The 19,735-nt window shown below is 46.2% G+C and overlaps 1 protein-coding gene across 5 annotated transcripts in view; it reads left to right on the top strand.

The window, feature by feature from the left end:
* The window catches only part of tns2a (tensin 2a), a 65,864-nt gene that overhangs the window by 40,787 nt on the left and 5,342 nt on the right, over positions 1–19,735 (top strand). For 4 of the 5 annotated variants that reach the window (XM_084069869.1, XM_084069871.1, XM_084069872.1 and 1 more), the window contains exons 5-24: positions 744–785; positions 2,879–2,928; positions 3,616–3,799; positions 3,947–3,997; positions 4,685–4,807; positions 6,359–6,423; positions 7,529–7,612; positions 8,374–8,486; positions 8,903–8,963; positions 9,771–9,846; positions 10,653–10,782; positions 12,941–13,006; positions 13,247–13,363; positions 13,664–15,223; positions 15,607–15,772; positions 15,858–17,131; positions 17,767–17,898; positions 18,794–18,889; positions 19,054–19,131; positions 19,377–19,460. In XM_084069869.1, coding sequence (XP_083925995.1) covers positions 744–785; positions 2,879–2,928; positions 3,616–3,799; positions 3,947–3,997; positions 4,685–4,807; positions 6,359–6,423; positions 7,529–7,612; positions 8,374–8,486; positions 8,903–8,963; positions 9,771–9,846; positions 10,653–10,782; positions 12,941–13,006; positions 13,247–13,363; positions 13,664–15,223; positions 15,607–15,772; positions 15,858–17,131; positions 17,767–17,898; positions 18,794–18,889; positions 19,054–19,131; positions 19,377–19,460 — 4,552 coding nt within the window. The remainder of the gene's footprint in view (positions 1–743; positions 786–2,878; positions 2,929–3,615; positions 3,800–3,946; positions 3,998–4,684; positions 4,808–6,358; positions 6,424–7,528; positions 7,613–8,373; positions 8,487–8,902; positions 8,964–9,770; positions 9,847–10,652; positions 10,783–12,940; positions 13,007–13,246; positions 13,364–13,663; positions 15,224–15,606; positions 15,773–15,857; positions 17,132–17,766; positions 17,899–18,793; positions 18,890–19,053; positions 19,132–19,376; positions 19,461–19,735) is intronic. The other variant, XM_084069870.1, reaches the window with a different exon arrangement.

The raw sequence follows: 19,735 nt of genomic DNA on the forward strand, positions 1-19,735 counted from the left end.
GGTCCTCAGAGCTACTATAGGGGGTCCGCCAAATCTTTTGTGTGATAGGAATTTTCTTTTTTACATTAACAACTTAAACCCTAGCATCCCTTTTCTGAGGAGAACTTCAGCCCAAAAAAGAATTGGGCAAAGAGGTATCGTGTAGAGGGAAAAAGCAGAGCAGAAATAAAGTTTAATCTGCACCTCAATTTTATACAATATGTAGAGGGGGTCCCTGCTTCATCTCTCTCTCAGCTAGGGGGAGAGGGAGAAAACATTGAAGACCCCTGTTCTACTGGTCAACTGGTCTGGGGTAACCAGAGTCCTCAGGCCAGTTTGAGCTCAGCTCAGTCCTGGTTCATTCATGTGAGCCCAGCAGGAATCCTGTCCAGAGAGGAAAATGTTGATGTTGCTAAAGGAAGTAGTTATGTTGATCCATCAGGGAGTCTGTTTGTTGAATTAACTTTCTTTTCCTCCCCCTCTCCTTCCTCTCCCATTTCTCCATCCTCTCATCGCCCTCTCTGCCCTCTCCCCTTTCCTCGACCCCATCATCTCTTTACCCCTGTGTTCTTCCTTCCTCTCATCCCTCTCTCAACCATACTCCTCCTCTCCTCTCCTCTCCTCTTCGCGTTCTCCTCTCCTCGCATCCTTCTCCTCTCTGCTCTCCATTCCTCCTTTTGTCCTTCCTCTCATCCTGCATTTCTCTCTTTCTTTTCATACCTCTCCTCTCCTCTCCTCTCACCCTCATCTTTCCTTCCCTCCAGCAGCGCAGAGGGACCACTCCATCTCGACACATCCAACACCTGGTGAGAACACTTTACCAGATGCACTCTCTCTCTCTCTCTCTCTCTCTCTCTCTCTCTCTCTCTCTCTCTCTCTCTCATATCTCCTCTTTTGCCCCCCCCCCAGTGTGATGCTATCCATCATGTAATTCTCCAACCTGTCAGAGGAAGTATGTATGTTTTTGGATTGGAGCCTGTTTGTTTTTAGAACAGGGACACTCACTGTATTTACAGCTGAACCCAAGTGGAAATCCGTCTCTATTTTTTAACCCTTTAAAACCGGGAACGCATCTGTGTGTCGTTTTATAGATTTATTTGGCTATTCAAAAATAGCAGATCTACCAGGCTCATAGCATGGCACTCTGTGAGAAATCATGAAAATATGTGCACATCTTTGAATATATATATTTTTAAAACATTTTCAACTCAAATCTTTGCCTTCTGGGGGGGTTATCATTTAGTTTATCATTTAGTTATCATTTAGTTTTTCAAAAAATTGTTAAGGATTTAGAAGACATTTGTTGTAGAATCCCCCAGTCGCTCAATTTTATTTTATATATTCAACGATTTGCACAAATCTTCACGATTTTTCTAAAATAGCAGATCTACTGTCACGGTTTGAGTCAGGGCAGATTGTAGGACCCAAGTGCAGGAGAGACAGAGGCAGAACGGGTTTAATAACTCAAAAGGTAATAATACAGGCAAGGGACCGAACTCAGGATGTAACAGCACGCAACATAATAAAATGAACAAGCAAGGACAGGTAGCAAACACAGGGCTTAAATAGACAGGGAAATAACAAGACACAGGTGAACTCAGACAATCAACACTGGGATAGGCTGAGGGACTAAGAGGACACAGGAGGAGAACATGACTAATCAACAGGGAGGTGAGACAAGACAGGTAACAATAACTAAGCAGAACAGGAAACAAGACTACAAAATAAGGTACAGCACAAACGCAGGGCAACAACAACAGAGTAACAGAATAACAAGACTAGGTACAGAACAGAACAAAGGCCTAATAAGTCCAAGACCTTATAAGGGCAGGAAGGTCTAAATAATAAAGTCAGAGCCCACGGCCCGCGGAGCGGACCGTGACATCTACAAGCTCATGAGCTTGTATATCTGTTATTTTTGAATAGCCCAAAGAAATCTAAAAATGATGCGTTCCCGGATTGAATGGGTTAAGCAAGACTAAAGGATAAAAGCCCCGTTAGCGGCCCCTAGAGGCAGGGCTGCTCCCTACACAACCAGACCAAAGAGTGGTGTGTGAACCTATGGGCCAACACCAAACGCCATTCATTCTTACAGCCTTGTGTTCTCGTTAGCGGGGCTGAACTGAGTATTACTGTCAGTTAAGCCTGATTTATTCTTTGTTGCACACAGTGGTGTCGAGTGGCAAAGGCATTCCGTCTATTAAAGCTAACAATGTGTCACGATGTGAGCTTGTTCTGTAGATCTGCAATAGCCTATTTGCCATGCGACACCATCATACAACGGCACATAAACAGTGGTGCAAAGTAACTCCGTACATTTACTCAAATACTGTACTTGAGTACAATTTCGAGGTATTCTTACTTTACCGGAGTATTTCCAATTTTCAGTACTTTTACTTCTACTTCATTCCATCTTAAAGGCAAATATTGTACTTTTACTCCACTGCAATTATTTGAAAACTTTAGTTACTAGTTACTTTGTAGATTTTGATTATTATTACAAAACATACACAGTAACCACCACAATATATACATTTTGGCCATTTGAAAATAGTAGATCTACAAGCTCACAATGCGTCGCGATGCGACACATTGTGAGCTTGTAGATCTACTATTTTCAAACAAATGTTATACATTTTACACATTTGAAAACTTGCGAAACGGGACGTTCTGCAAAATGAGTACTTTCTACTTTTGGTACTTTAAGTACATTTTCATACAGTACCAATACTTAAAGTTAAACTTAATTCCAGACTTTCACTTGTAACTGAGTATTTTTACATTCTACTTTTACTTAAGAAACTTTTTGAGTACTTTTACCATCACTGCATTTAAATCATGCAGACATGTGAGGCTGTTTGTGATGTTATAGACTTATAGAATCTTTCTTTGTCCTCAGGGGTCCACCAAGTCATTAACCTACACCAAACAGAGAAACACACTACCCAGGTGAAAAAAAACATATTCTTTCAGTGTTATGTTAACAGTGACTTCACGCCTCTGTGTGACCATGGCTCATCATGTGACCACTTTTTAAAATGTTACACAGTAAAACCTTCAGTGTTCATCAAGGTTCAAGATGTTTATTGTCACAACACATGATCATACAATACAGCTTGTAGCGGCACTGTAGGCAGTTTCACGTGTGTGTTTGTGTGTGTGTGTGTGTGTGTGTGTGTGTGTGTGTGTGTGTGTGTGTGTGTGTGTGTGTGTGCGCGCGTGCGTGCGTGCGTGTCTGCGTGTTTGTTTCTTCCCCTCTCTCTATTTCTATTTTTCATCCAACAGAAAGGGGGGTTAAAAAGATGAAAAAACGAAACAGAACACATGACAACAATTAAATATTTGATGTGTTCCATACAGACATTCATTGTCTCCCACAGCACCATACCATCAATGTCAAAGTCACACAGACTCCTATTTCATTCACTGTCCTTTTGTTCACCCCCCTTCAATCATCCAACTTCTTTCTGTCCATCTATTAAAGATCTTCTTTAGGTCCATCTAAGATCATCAGCATATTGACCTTGGTCTGGCATCCATGTATCATAAAATAATATGTCTCCTGCTAGACCCACCTTGTCTCTGCTTATCAACTTTGCCTCTTTCTCTTTCTACCTATCTCTCTCTCTCGCCCAGGAGTTTCAGCGTGGACCGTGTGATGGAGCGTGTGATGGAGCGCCACTACGACTTTGACCTGACCTACATCACGGAGAGGATCATCTCGGTCTTCTTCCCCCCGCCGCTGGAGGAGCAGCGCTACCGTCTCAACCTGAAGGAGGTGGCGGCCATGCTGAAGTCCAAACACCAGGACAAGTTTCTGGTGAGGGAAGCAGGGCCCACTAGACCAGTGATTCTCTACCTTTATGAATGCTCTGCATGTGCACCAAAACTGATTATGAGTCATTCTCAGGTGTGTCAAATGTTTGAAGTTATAAACCTCTGAGATGAAACTGAATGATCTTTTCAGCTCTTCAACCTGTCTGAAAGGAGACACGACATTACCCGACTGAATCCAAAGGTACAGTAGCGCTACCGTTTCCTTAATTTTATTAACATTGCACATAAACCAATACACAAAACATACATCAACACTCTAAGGGGCTTTGTTCACAGAAAGTGTTTGTTTTTTTAAGCTGCTTGTGCCTTTCTGCCATGCATTTGTCGAGCGTCTATACGAATTACGTCTATACGAATTACGAACACAATTGGCTCATGTTCGGTGGAGGGAAGCCGGGCGGGTAGGGTGATATTTATCAATGCACGTACTCCTACGGGCGCTGCACCTGTTAGCAGTTGGGCGGAAGGAGTAGGACGGAAGCTCTACATCCTCCTGGTGGGGGCAGGTAAGCCAGTAGGATACAACAGCACTGACAACACAGAAATGTGTGGGGAATAGGCATAACGACTAAATTGGGCAATAAATAATAAATAAATACAAATAAACGCGAGCACTCTGGACATGAGAACCAAAGTGCTCATAAACCACTTTCTGTGGACAAAAAAGCTAAAGATGCCATTTCCTCTATTTTCATTTCAACACTTAGCCCTCAGTTCAATCAACCTAGAGTTCAATCTACATAATGAAAAACATTCGCCTGGGATGTTGAACCGAGCGTTCTCCTTTGAAACATCTGTCTCTCTGCTTCTCTCTCGTTCCCTCTCTTCTCCTGTTCCCTCCAATCAACGTGTGCCACGCTCACCCCAGGTCCATGACTTTGGCTGGCCCGACCTCCATGCCCCGCCGCTGGATAAGATCTGTGCCATGTGTAAGGCTATGGAGACATGGCTGACTTCCGACCCCCAGCATGTGGTGGTCCTGCACTGCAAGGTCAGAGTTCAGGGCAGGTCAACACAGGGGTGGGTGGGTGGAGTGGTGGGGTTAGCCCGTCCAGACAGATGCCATAGCGGCTCCCACACATTCAGGGGCCATATGAGCTATGTTTTAGTTTTTTTACAATGGGATCTGTAACTAGCTTTGTTATGGAACTGTTGCTAGATTATAGTTTTGAAAGCTGTCAGACACCTGGCTTCCAATTGGTCCAATGTAGTTGATATTTAGCTACAAGCTCTTATTTATACTTTTCATTGGTTAAATATTTATAAAACCCACAGACACACTTAACCACTTTCAACCTGGAATCCCTATTTTGGGCATTTATTATAGGCAAACATACAACATTTTCTTTATTTTATTAGTGAAAATATCAGATCTGCAAGCATTGTGCTTGTAGATTGTCTATTTTATATATCATACAATGAAGTATAAAATAGGGCATTCATTTATGACAAAATATAAATAGATGAAATATGGAGATACAAGGTTTCTGCTCAACGAAGACATACGAAATAAATAAGGCATCTCAGTTTTTCACTGTTCTTTATTGTAAAACTGTGTGAAATCATCACTTACTTACCATTAAACGTGATGAACAGAAACAAACTAGATGAGGTTTTGGCGTAATGAGACCTCAAAGGTCGGGGACAGTTTTACGATTTAGCCATTCATTTATGTTCAGAAACACATCCTCCTTTTATACTTCACGTTTAGCAGCTCTCTACCAAAATAGTGACCATGTGTGGTTGACTAGTTAGGATGTTTTAATTTCTTGGGGGGTTTTGGACAAAGAAAAAGAAGCTAATACTAAAACCAGAGCGCTGCTGTGGTCTGCAGACTCTCCAGCACATTCCAGCTACAGACGACTCTTTCCCAGACACGCATCATGCCAAAAGCAGAGGCTCCATGGGAGTGAGCATCTGAGAGCAGAGTTAATTTGTCTCAGAAGGAATGAGAGACAGCAAGTTAACTGGAAGTCTTTCTGTGCGTACTGTATAGTCCATGTGGTGTTTAGTATTGACCACGTTTTGGTATTGCGGACCGCAGTGGGGGGGAGGGAGGGGGGTGGGTGGTTCTGTTTGGGAATCTAGACCTGGAATGTCTTGTGGAATGTTTCAGGAAGCAGGGAAGCACCCGATGTGAGAAAATAAAAATAATAAAACACAGGGAGCTCAAAACTCAAAGTGGTTCGATCTCTCTCTCTCTCTCTCTCTCTCTCTCTCTCTCTCTCTCTCTCTCTCTCTCTCTCTCTCTCTCTCTCTTCTCTCTCTCTCTCTAAATCTTTCTATGGCTTTCTCTTAGCCTGGAAACCAGACGAATATGCCAGAGCTAAAAAAAAACGCAGTGATATTAGTCTGGTCATGCCAGGCTAGCTTTCTCTCTCTGTCTTTCAAAACATCTCCCCATGCGGTCAAGGCTATCATATCAAACAAACAAAATCATCTTTCTCAGTGAAACTCCCTGCGGCTGAAGCGGGAATCAGCTGATCTATGATGGTGTGATGTGTCCTACATCATGACTCATGCTCTCATCTTCTCCCCACAGGGCAACAAGGGTAAAACAGGCGTGATCATTGCAGCTTACATGCACTACAGCAAGATCTCTGCAGGGTGAGTATGTCACTGTGTGTATGTTTGTTTATGTGTCTGTGCGTGTGTGTGCGTGTGCGTGCACACACTTGGGATGTCCAAAGCATCTCTTTACTGCCAATTCATGAACCACTTAACCACATGAACCCCAGTGTCCTTGTTCTGGGCATGTCATAAATGGCAGATATTCAGCAAAAATAGCCAAAGAGATTGCTGTAGAGGGAAAAAAAGAAGTGGACCAAATACAGTGGATTTACGGTGGACCCTGGTCAACAAAGTATATGCGGTTCATGTAGTTAAGCCCTATTCCATACATACTGTAGTTCTATGATGGTATTGCACAGCCAGAATAGCTATTTCCAAAACAAATTTGCAATTGCTTTTGCAATATTTTGAAAGATTTCTACTCCCCATGCCCAAAATAGACCAGCTCAGTGGCCTTGTGGTTAGACTGTCCGCCCTGAGATTGGGAGGTTGGGGTTCAATCCCGACTATAAAAATGGGACCCTATGCCATCCTGCTTGGCACTCATCAAGGGTTGGATTCGGGGTTAGTCCCTGCGACACACTAGCGTCATGTCCTTGTGCCTCACGCTACAGAAACAGGAGATAGGCTCCTGCCCTATGGGCCACATGGCTCGGGAACCATTGGTTCCCAAGGCTACATATGCCCAAAATAGGGACGCCAGGGTTAATGTGGTTAAAACCTTGCACCGTAAAACATAGAGGGTGCAATGATCTACGGCCGAGGCGTTTTAATGAAATATGTAAGAGAATGTTTTCCATACAAACTTGTTGGTATGTTGTTTCCTCTGACTAGATTTCCGTATCAGCTTGTTGATATGCGGTTTGATAAATGAAGCCCAGTGGATTTTTACACAGGAAGAGTGGAAACTGGTTTGTCCTGTGGACTATGCCAGCTGTATCCTATCCATGTTCATTCTGGCACACAGTGAGTCTGGTGTACAAAGACACTCATGTTGGAAATTGTTGAGTCAAATTGTGTGTGCTTGTGTGCGTGCGTGTGTGCGTGTGTGTGTGTGTGTGCGTGTGTGTGCGTGTGTGCGTGCGTGCGTGCGTGCGTGCGTGTGTGTGTGTGTGTGTGTGTATGTGTGTGTGTGTAACAGGGCGGACCAGGCTCTCAGTACTCTGGCCATGAGGAAGTTCTGTGAAGATAAGGTGTCGTCTTCCCTCCAGCCGTCCCAGAACAGGTAGGGGGGCCAGGGGGGTAGGGGTGGTGGGTGGTGGGGTCTGGGGGGGATCAGAGAGGAGGTGAAGGAGGAGCTGCATCCGCCCTGTTAAGACAAACTATTAAACACACCGACCAGACATTTTAACCACTTAAACATTAGTTGACCGTATTCCCAGGGGCTCTATTTAGCAGATCTACAAGCTGTAGATCTGCTATTTCTGGCAAATGATTCTCCCCCAGAATACCTAGTGAGGCTAGGGCTAGGTTCAAGTGAGGGATTTCACTTCCAGAACGGAATTCTGAGAACACATTGACATTGGTAGGTGTTTTCTTTCTTTCTTCAAAATAAAGGCCTCTACTACTCTACAAGGAATGTGTATATTGATCACTAATGTAAACGCGCCAGTACTAAACTACCGTAGTCTCTGGACATGGCTTAGTAAAAAATTGAAAAGATGAAGGCAAAGTACCAAATAAAAATGACTTTCTTCCAGCTGCTCGTCTGGCTCCATCTCTCCATAGTTAACTATGAACAGACCGCTACTATCGGAGATGATCTGGCATCCATCTGCACCATGATTGTTTGCATTTTTGCTGTCGAGCGTTGTTTACATGCTTTCATAACCACATTCTCCCTCCCTTCTCTCTCTCTTCTCTCACCCTCCCGTCCTTGTCCTTTTTCTCCCATCCCTTTTTTATTTTTGGTAAATATTGGATCCATTTCTGTGTCTTATGCTTTCATTCTCTCGTCCTCTCTCTCTCTCTCTCTCTCTCTGTCAGATATATCTATTACTTTGGAGGTCTCCTCTCTGGGGCGATCAAGATGAACAGCAGTCCTCTCTTCCTCCACCAAGTTCTCATCCCTTCACTCCCCAACTTCCAGGGCGAAGGAGGTGTGTGTGTGTGTGTGTGTGTGTGTGTGTGTGTGTGTGTGTGCGCATGCTCGCGCGCAGGGTGGTATATTCCTTCCTATCTTGGCATGTCCCCTGAGAGACGCATGCCTTCTGAGTGATTGCAGTGTTTTCAGATGGTCATCTGCTGTCTCCCACACACTGTGTATCTTTAATCTGATGATGTTGTGTTGTCAGCACATTCCTCTATGTTTGTCTGAGGAACTTCCTATCTGTGTGCATCTTATACTGCCGTGACTCACTCTTCGCTCTCTCCCCCTCTCTCTCCTTTTAACCCTGTCTCTGTCTCTGTCTCTTTGTCTCTTTGTCTCTGTCTGTGTGTCTGTGTGTCTGTGTGTGTGTCTGTCTGTCTGTCTGTCTGTCTGTCTGTCTGTCTGTCTCTTCACTTCTCTCACCAGCTTACTACCCCTTCCTGAAGATCTACCAGTCCATGCAGTTGGTCTACACTTCAGGCATATAGTGAGTATCTGTGTATGTTATATCACCAGTTAATAACATGATGAAAGTGTGTGTCACTTTACTGTCAGGGCACCAAAGATCACAGTGGGCTCAAGGCCTCATCTGTTTTGAAGTAGTCATACAAAATACAAATAAAATAGAAATAAAACATGCAACAAAATCATAACAACTCACTTTACAGATAATTTCTAAAGTAATCCTTATCTATATATCCTTTATTATTCTATATTCATATCTTGTTCTCACTCACCTCATGATGACCTGTGCGGAGATTCTGTTTTCATCCACTGCAGTGTCTGTTATCCTGTCACCTAGCTAACACCCACACATGGCATCATCATAAAGTGCACTGCATGAAGTCCTTAGTCTAAACATGTCTCAAAAGAATAGTCTTTCTACTCTGAGTGGCGCGCAATGCAAAACAGATGCAAACTTTAAAACAATACAGACTTTCTACTGGCAGTGCATACAATACAAAACAGTTGGCCTGAACTTTACTCTTGTTTAATTCCACTCATATTTTACATTTTAATGGTCTATTTGGTTTACCGTAACCAACTTAGTAGCTCATGTGGCAAAAAGGCCCATTAAAACCAGGAAAGCATGTCTCATTTTAGATTTTTGCGTTGGCTATTCAATAATAGCAGATGTACAAGCTCACAGCGCGTCACTCTGTGCGGCGCTGCAAGCTTGTACATCTGCTATTGTTTTACATTTTTGAAACATTTTGCTGATTTAGAAGGCATTTGTAGAATCAGCTTGTCCGTTATCTAATAAACGTATTTGTGCATCCCGCGTTGTTCTCAGTGACCTGCAGGGCTCCGGAGGCAGGCGCCTGAGTGTGACCATCGAGCCAGCCCTGCTGCTAAAGGGTGACATCATGGTGAGTAAGCACGACATTCCTCATAAGGAGGGGTCGTATACGTGTGACTTAAGTGACATTGTTTGTCTTCGACAGAAGCACAGACTGTTCTCATAAACAAACCTCCATCAAGCTTCCTGTTGTGTAATTTATGCTTTGCAACAAATGGCTGCACAACACACTAATAAATCCAGAGAGATCACTAAGAAATAATTTTGACTGTATCAGTAGTGAAAATATTCGCTACTGTACATTTTCAGTAAATTGTCTTTTTTTTTAGCGGTGTAGCCGCTCCTATAAGTGGGTTTGGGACCGTCGTGAAAAGACCGTCGTGAAAAGACCGTCGTGAAAATTTGTCTTTGGTTGTACTGTGATTGGCTGACTCTATTCACACCCTTTGCTCAGTACTGTGATTGGCTGGCGAGACGCATGATGAAATGAATAACCTATAAATAGCACCACGCACTTCAAAAAAATTACTTTTTCTTTTAAGTGAGCTTCCATCACTGTGATGACCACTGTTCTAAATAACACCGCTCACTTCACACTGGGTGTGATTTTTTATCTTCATGTTGTCGTCATGCGTTGTATACAGTATTTGGGGGGAAATAAATCACAATCAGTGTCTAAATGATTTGATGACTTTAAAGTTACATTCATTAATAAAGTTCACATTTTCACTCATCAGTCACTTCGTCATCATGGTTGATATCTTCCCTTTAGAGCAAATATGTTGTTTTTAACGTCTTTCTCCTTCTCTGTATCCTGATAGTTTTGAATACATCTCTCTCCCTCTTTCTCCCCTTCTCCCCTGCTGCCCTCTACAGGTGAAATGTTATCACCGACGTGCCCAGAGTGCAGACAGAGACACAGTGTTCAGGCTGCAGTTTCACACATGCACCATACATGGATCCCAGCTCTGGTTTGGCAAGGGAGAGCTGGACGAAGCTTGCACTGGTAAGGGAGGCTGTGGGGAAAGAGAAGGTGACATGGTGACAGTATCAGTAGTGTTTGTGGGTAGCTGTCCCATAAGGAAGGAGATGTCTTGGGGAGAGATAGGACGGGTCTAGAGTTATAACCTGGTGTGGAGAGTAAGAGAAGAGAGATCCTAGGGTTTGCTTTAACCCCACCAGATGGGTGGGGTTTATCGTATCAGAACAGTTCAGATTTGGCGTGGTTCAGTTCAGTGTGTGAAACTGTCAAACAAGTACACTTTCTTTCCTGTCATTATCTTTCCACTTACCACCACTTACTTTATTCTTTATTCTAAGCCCCCAGCCAGGCACCTAAATAGGCTAAAACAAAAAAAGATATTTTCAGATGGGGGTGCATCCAGGTGGCGGAGGGGTAAAACGCGCCATTGATCACAATTGGCAGTGATCGCGGGTGAGAAGCCGGCCGGCTTGTCACTGCACTAGTGTCTTCTACTGGTTTCTTGGGGCACCTGTTGAGAGTGATGGGGATCTGGGGAAGAAAACTTGCACCTCCGTCCGCACATTATACTGTCCTGGTGAAATACCTTGCTGTCAGGTGAAAAGAAGTGGCTGGTGCCTTCATGTATATCAGAAGAGGCACATGGTATCTACACCCTGCCCAGACCACAGTGGGGTTAGCAGCAAAAGCTGAAGCTGTAGAATTGATACGGCGTCCAGCCGGTATTACGTGGGGAGCCATAGCCGTAGCCGGCAAGATGGAGGGACCAGTGGAAGGCAGCAGAACCATCCAGGCTTCACAAATACATCGAGGACCCAACAGATGTTCCTGGCCAGCACCTCCCACGTAAGGAGTGGATAACCCTCAATCGCCTAAGGACAGGTGTGGGACGTTTCGGTGCAATGCAGAAGTGGGGTCTCACAGACAGTGCCCACTGCGAATCTGAGGATCCACTACAGACTGTGGAACACGTGATGACCAGCTGCCCTAAATACCGGCCACCTAATGGTGGCCGGTACACACTGGACTGGCTTGCTGCAACGGAGCTGAAGGTCTAAGGACATACGACAGAAGAAGGATAAGCAGCAACAAGGGCTAGGCAGCAGGGCATGGGTACTGTGGTAGCCATTGTAATTGCCTCTTTCCATTCTGCATCAACATTAGCAGTGTAGTAGGCCTATTTAATGCACAATTCCTTTGGGGGGATGAGTGCTAGTCCAGCAGCCGTACAGGAAGCATGTAAAACACGATTTGTAGTTGGATCCCCAATAAACTCGCAAGAACAAAACATTCTCTGCCCCCCTAGTCCAGATTGAATGTTTTCCCCTCTTGCCTCGTCCCCAACGGTGTCTCAAATCGTCGCTTCAGTTGCAGCATAATTACCATGTTGAACTAATTGACTTAATAACAGCTTTGTGGATATGAGTGCATTGGGAATGAATTTGTCGTATTTTACTCCCCTAAATAGCCCCATACAGCGGTTGAAGATTAAATCCTTTAATAGCCATTACTTATTCTTCCAGTTGGTCAAACTGACGTAATAGCAGCTTTCTGGAGATGAGCGTGGTGGGAATATTCTGTACTGTACACATGGAGCTTTCGTGTCCTGAGCAATCCCTCTGGAGGGGTTAAAGCAGGCTCGGTGAGCACCGGTCTATTGCTTAATTCTGTAATGAACGAGCTCATTACCCCATTTCCTCATTGGTTTCGCTTTCTGTGAAAAGTCAGATTGCTTCCAGCTGAAAAATGGTGACTCTGTAATGCACAGGGGGAGTACTGTATGTAGAAATCATGTGACTGGGCTAAACGAAGCATTAGAAATATAAACAGCAGTTTATCCACCTCTGGGAAAAGGTCTGAGTAATATACTATGATATATTATTAGAGAGGTTCTCCATAAACAGTGGGCTAGAACACCAGTGTGCTTTAATTTGTGGAGGGGTTCCCACATCACAGAACTGCCAGCGTGTGTTTTATTTTTTATTTTTATGAAGGCTGGGTTTCATTTACCCCTTAGTCCTACAGATTTCTTTTTTTTACATTACAAATGCTTGATAGATAACATTTCTGTTTAAATCAGTTAAGTACCAACATATTTAGAATACTTAGTTTCAACCAAGCATGACAGCGACATCAATGTGCCATTCCTCAAAACCTTTCAATTCTGTCCTTTTCCCCTCAGATGAGCGTTTCCCATCTGACGCCACGGTGGAGTTTGTCTTCTCCTCTGGACCTGAGAAGATCAAAGGTTGGTTACGTCCTTCTCACCATTTATGTTCCACTCAAAAACTTCAGCTCTCCCCTCCCCTCAGGAGAGGAAGCAAAACAAAACATTAAAAGCTGACCACTAACAGGGTGATGTTGACAAGCTTTCAGACTCAGTGGCTGAACAGGAAGGGAGGTCCATTCCACATGCTTATGACTTTTCCCATGATGTAATGGATATAAAGCTAAACAAAGTAAACTATCTCTCTACATCGTTCCCAAGGCCGTGAGTACCAGAAGAACGACCCAGCTGTCACAGTGGACTACAACACAGCTGACCCTGTGGTGCGCTGGGACTCATATGAGAACTTTAACCAGCGATATCAGGATAGCCTGGAAGGTAACGTTAAAAAATGTCTCTCACAAATCACACCTCAGTCACATTAAACTCTTTTTCAAACTTTGCTGATTTGTTGACATTCAAATTATATTACTAACAGGCACAGCAGAAGTTAAGCAAGAGGCATACAAATAATCTCCAAAACTATTACACAGTAGTGAGTGTGGAAGGTATCCAACTCCCTACAGCAAATTATTAATGCAGCGTTTTGAACAATTCTCCTCCTCTTTACGTGTCGTTCAAAATAGATCCTTTTGCCTTCTTAATGCATAACTGTCGCTGTCTGTGTTTCTGTGTCAGACATCGCCCACACTAGAGGCCCTGTGGATGGCAGTCTCTATGCCCAGATAAAGAAACGCAGTGGTCCAGGCTCTGGCTCCCTCACCTCAACCAATGGCAGCAGCCCAGGGGAGGGCATGACTGAGGACAGACCCAATCACCTCATGTCTCCTTGTTCCGACTCAGCCCACTCTGGCCATTCTAGCCAATCGTACATCCATCCAGAACGCCAGGACGAGCCCATCCGTCCCCCGCCGCCGACCAGACAGGAGCGGGAGGAACTGGATCGCCTCCTCGGGGGCATCGAGGGGAATGGGGAGCGCGAGACGGCCATCTTGGATGACTTGGACTCCTTACCCTCGGAGCGGAGCGGGACGCTGCGGCTCGGCCGGTCGTGTTCCTGTCGGGCCGGTTACAGATCCCAGCGATGTGCCGAGCCGGGCTGCGACCGGACCCTCCTCATGCCTAACGGCTACTGCCTCGACCGGGCGCCCGGGACCAACGGCCACCACGGCCCGCCGCCCTCTGCCAGCCCTAACTCCACGGCCCCGCCCTCGCATATGGATCTTTGCCAGCACTACACTCCTCACTCCCATCAGTCCCTCCCGCCGCCGGACCTGGTCTGGGACCGCCAGGGCGGACCGCCACACTACCTGGCCCGCTCCTGTTCCGAATCCGCACCCCCCGCCTCTCGCCACCTGTACCCCTATCCGCCCCCAGACCTTGCCCCCCACTCACACCCGCACCCACACTCCCACCCCCACCCGCTGTCTGCTCCGGGACGGATGCTCTGCCGGGGGGACGAATACGCCCCCTACCATCACCCCCCTGCCTCCCACAGCCACCACCACCCGCATCCTCACCACCCCAAGCAGGCCACCAGCCCCACCTACCATGATATCATGATGCTGGATGGTTTGGCTCCCCCCGGCTGCCCCTGCAGGGACTGCAGCATCAGGAGAGAGGACTCGGCCACCTACCACGGCATGAGGCTAGACCGAGGCGACAGCTTCCACTGGGACAGAGAGGCGGAGCTCCAGCAGAGGGACATGGGGCTGAGGAGAGCTAGGGAGACGGAGCTGTCCAGAGGGTCGGAGCTCCACTGGGAGAGGGATCCTGGCCTGAGGCGAGGCCGGGAGATGTCCCTCCACTGGGAGAGAGACCGGGAGGCCGAGCTGCAGTGGGAGAGGGAGAGGGAGGAATACTGGCACAGGAGGGCCACCGTGGCGTCGTACGGTCCACAGGGTCACGACCTCCCGGCGTTCTCCTTTGACCCTCTGCCTTCGGGTCACCCCGCCTATCCGGAGGCGTCGAGGTCCCACGCTCACTCCCACCTGGATCTGAAGTACAGCAGCAGCAGCAGCGGGTATCAAACCCCCCACCAGGCCTGTCCGTGCTCACCGTACCAGCCCTCCCCCTCTGAGAGCAGGGGCTACGCCTCAGGATACCAGTCGGAGTCCACCTCCCCTCTGCCTCCCTCCTCCTCCATGCCAGGGTCCTGCAGCCACAGCAACGGCCCAGCAGAGCATAATCACCACCATGTGGATTCTCAGCACTCATATGGCTCTGACACACAGACTGGTGAGTGAGCGTTAACAATGACCTCCACACACACATACCCTACATACCAGGGGAATGCTGGCAACAAAACTGTTGTTTTGTTGTCCAAAATCTAGAACTCCGAATGTAGAATACATTCCTCTTCAATTTGACTGTTGTATTACCTGTGATCATGATGTTTGCAGTTACTCTAAACAATATAAAGTCAGATGTTCTTTTTGTACATTTACTTGGTTGGTTGCAAATACACTGAGGCAGTAGCCCACAGCACCATCTCAGACTAGTCAATGTCATGATTTCAGTAGAAATTAAACATCGAAATGCAATTTAACATAACTGATATATTAACGTGCATGAATTTGCATCAGGTAGATGTTGTGTAAAGGGTTCTCCATCACTCTTAGATGGCCTTCGTAGTTCTGGTGAGAGTGTTGGTTGGAGGGACCACATTACCCATGGTTCCTTTAAAAGAACCCACAGAGATGCTCACGGTGCATGCTCCACCCCTTCTGACACGTCTGGACCGCCCACGCCCGTCCACACCAGCAGCCCTATGCGTACACAGGAAAGGTATTCACTTGGTCTTATTTCAACCTAATTATTTATACTTTGTCGCACCCTGAATGACTTTAATGATCAATCGTGTTTGCTTTAGTCCTGGTCTAGGGCCCAGGGAGTGTGAGATCCGAACCACAGACATCATCAACAGTGACTACGACACTGTCCGATCACAGGACAGACCGTGCCGGGATGACAACATTAGCCAGGAGCCCCAGCTGACCCAAACACATATGGCAGAACCCTCAACCCCGATGCAACCTGCCAAAGATACACAATCCTCTACACACACAGAACCCAGCGACCACTGTACGAGCCGGAGCCCCTCACACGCACCTCCGCCCAGCCATCAGCAGAGCCACTGTAGTTCAGCGCCGTCCCCGCAGAATCAGAACTCTGCCCCTTCTCCCATCTCTACCGTCACGCCCGTCACGCCTGACCGGCCCAATGGCCACTGCCAGGCCCCCTCCTCCCCCACTCGCACCTCGGCTGCGTCAGACGTGCCCGTCCAGCCAGGTCCCCTGGCCCTCCAGACCCCCCATCCCTCAGAGACTGCTGCACTGCCGTCGCTTGTTACCCAGGCGACAACCCAGCCCCAGAGCCAGAGCCAGACCCAGGCTTCTCCAGAACCTCGCGTCCCAGCGCAGATTCAGGCCAACGGATCCTCTTCACCCAGGGAACCCACCCTGGAGGCCACAAAGCCTGCACCTACCCCTCCCAGCTCCACGTCAGCCCCTTTGTCTCAAACGGCTGCCATGTCCTCCTCCTCCCCGCAACCCCCGTCCAGTAGCATGGAAGGCTCCCCTGTCTCAGATCCCCCGGTTCCTGGCTTCGCCACCCTAGGTCGGAGGTTGATGTTGAGTGGGCCTGACGCCCACCATCCCAACCACAACCATCAACATGGCCCACCACACCACCACTACCCTGGGCTGCAGCCCACCGCCATGATGGGACATGGAGACAAGCCCTACTCCCCTGCTCCGGAGGCTACCGACAGGCATTCAGTGGCAGGCTTCTACACCCCTAACACCCCCCATCTCCACCCTCCCCCCTCCTACTCCAACTACTCCACAGTCTCCATCCCCCACCCTGATTCCCAGCCTCCTCTCCCGGAAAAACGCCGCCATCCCTCCCAGCCAGGGTCACCTGACGGTGGGCTGGGTACCCTGAGAGCAGCTCCTTCATCCACGGCCAACGGCACCCAGCAACAGCATCATGTCACGTTCTCTCCCACGGTGGGGGAAATAGCAGCCCCTACTGGCCACAGTGATGGGCCAGTGACAGACGCAGAGAGTGCCAGCAGGGTCAGTGTGAAGTTTGTACAGGACAGCTCTCGGTTCTGGTACAAGCCAAGCATCTCCAGAGAACAAGGTACGGTCTAAAATAAATGTGTTATTTGAGTTGACTGTATATGAATATAGAGAGTGCCTTCTAACTTTCTAAGTTACACAGTAAAATCCTCAGTGTCAACTGTCAATGTATCCATTTGTAACTCACAGACCCTAGCATCACAAATCTCGCACTGATAACTAAGCTTTATATTCAGATTCAGATTTATTGTCATATGCAAACCTGTGTTACAGGTGAAATTATGTTTTGTACATCATCATTTGCAGTCTCAAGAAAGAGTGTGAATAATAGAGAAAGAAAGACTAGGACAACAGGTCAGAAATGTAAACTATCCTAATATAATACGAACAATGCAAAATATATACATTAGGTTCATTAACAATACTTAAAGATAGCAATACAAATTGAAATAAAATCAGACAGTTAAACAGCAGCAGAAACAAATACGTCTGTTACTATAAAAAAATCTTCAAAATGCCCCCTCCCCAATAAATAAATACCTTTGCAGCAGTTATCAAATATGTCAGAGCCCAACCGAAGTCATACAAACAAAAATAATCCCATGTGGCGGCCTGTGTCATCACGAAAGCCTGGCAACATGGGCCTAAGTTTATACCATGAAGCAGTCATAACATCATTGCTCTGTTTAATTGTAGCTATAGCAGCTCTGAAGGAGAGGGAGCCTGGATCCTTCCTGATCCGGGACAGTAACTCCTTCCAGGGGGCCTATGGCCTGGCCCTCAAGGTGGCTATACCTCCTGTTAACATCAACAACCACAGCAGCAAGGGTAAGACGAGTTCATTTTAACCATAGCTTTTTCTATTGGACCATTGCAGTGGTCTCAAAGTGGGGTCTAAAGGTTCGAAAAGGACCCTTAAGGGGGCTGCTACATGCTACAAAAAAGTCCATTCGATGTCAGAACTTTCTTCTTATGACTGATAAGAAAAGTTATTTTTGATAAGACACCTTTCATACTCATTTAGCCCACTGTCAACCAAACTGAGGTTATTCCCGTCCCCCGTTCAGTAATCTGATGGAATTAATCACAGCTGTGTAGCTTGCTCTGTCTCCAGCGCTGGAGCAAGTTTGTGTACATCTAGCGTGATTATTTTAATATGAATATCGGACATTTGGACATTTTGTCACTGAGGTACAGTATGTGTTTATGTTTGTGTGTTAAGTTTGTGTTTATGCATGGTCACTAGAGGGGGACAGAGGTATTTGTATAAACTCCTCAGCCGGTGTCTGCTCCCACTGCTTTCACTGCTGACAGAATAGCCTAATTAGAGTGAATGAATCACACTGTCTTTAGCGATCGAACAAACGTCGGTCAGTAAAGACATCTAGGTGTGCTGACCAGGTGACTAGGTGACCACCGAAAGTTATGAGACCGTCCAGATTGGCGTCATTTTGTAGTTATCACCTAACCCATAAGAACAACGTTTGGTTGATGGATGGTAGCATGTAGGAGGCTTTATAGGTCTGTAACTCAGAGAGTGTACAAACCTTACGGGTCCATTTGATTCTGTTTGGTGCACTCTCAGAGTTATGGGAGTCCCTGATTATTTTTTTTGTTGAGAACCACCGGTTCATTGTAATTGTTACATCTGTTCTCACTTCCTGATGTCTTTTTCTGTGGATAAGTGGCTTTTGTCATTGGTTGGAATATTTTCTTTCCTCAGTGATTGACCCTCTGGAGCAGCTGGTCAGACACTTCCTCATAGAGACGGGTCCTCGGGGGGTCAAGATCAAAGGATGTCAGAACGAACCCTACTTTGGTAATTGTTTTTCTACTCTACGATCTTATGGTGGAAACTGTAGGATACTTTCACTTCAGCTAATTCTCAAGTAAAGTGCAGATACAAAAGAAAAGTACAGTACTCTAGTAACTGTACTTAGTTACTGTTCGCCACTGATCTAGATGCTTTTCTCTCATCAACAGGGAGTCTGTCTGCCCTAGTCTACCAGCACTCCATCACTCCCATCTCTCTGCCCTGCACTCTGAAAATACCTGAGAAAGGTCGCTATTGCACAACATCGTTTGATTATCGTCCTTGACGTGAAAATAATTTCACAGAATCAAGGAAAAACGATTTAAACCACAAAACCACAAAAATAGCAGATCTACAAACGTGTCACATTGCCATACATTGTGAATTTGTAGATCTGCTATTTTCATAATTTTAAGTGGTTTAACACAGTACTGTTACGTGCATTTCTATCGTTTGTCGATGTATTTTAGTTTTTCATTTTCCATGCCTGCAGACCTGATAGGAGAGGGACAGGAGGTTCAGAGTCAAACGTCCAGTAACATGAGCACGGCGGCAGACTTGCTGAAACAAGGAGCGGGTGAGTTTGCTGCTCTTGCCATCTCTTCTCTTTATCCAGCATCTGTCCTGCATTACAATAGCAGACAATGCCTTCTTGAATATTGCAAAACAAAACCAAATTAGTGTATTGGAACAAAACATTTTTACTAACCAGTTCCTCTTGCGGTCAGGCAGCCACACCGCAGTAGGTCAGCAAACAGGCACTCAAAAAGCAGGACTCCTACGATTGCTACATTTGTACACTGCAAAATCCTGAGTGTTCATTTACCTCTGAGAGTGTAGAAATTGAGTCGT

This window comes from Gymnoscopelus microlampas (genome assembly GCF_963454915.1).
Source record: "Gymnoscopelus microlampas genome assembly, chromosome: 10".
NCBI lineage: Eukaryota > Metazoa > Chordata > Actinopteri > Myctophiformes > Myctophidae > Gymnoscopelus > Gymnoscopelus microlampas.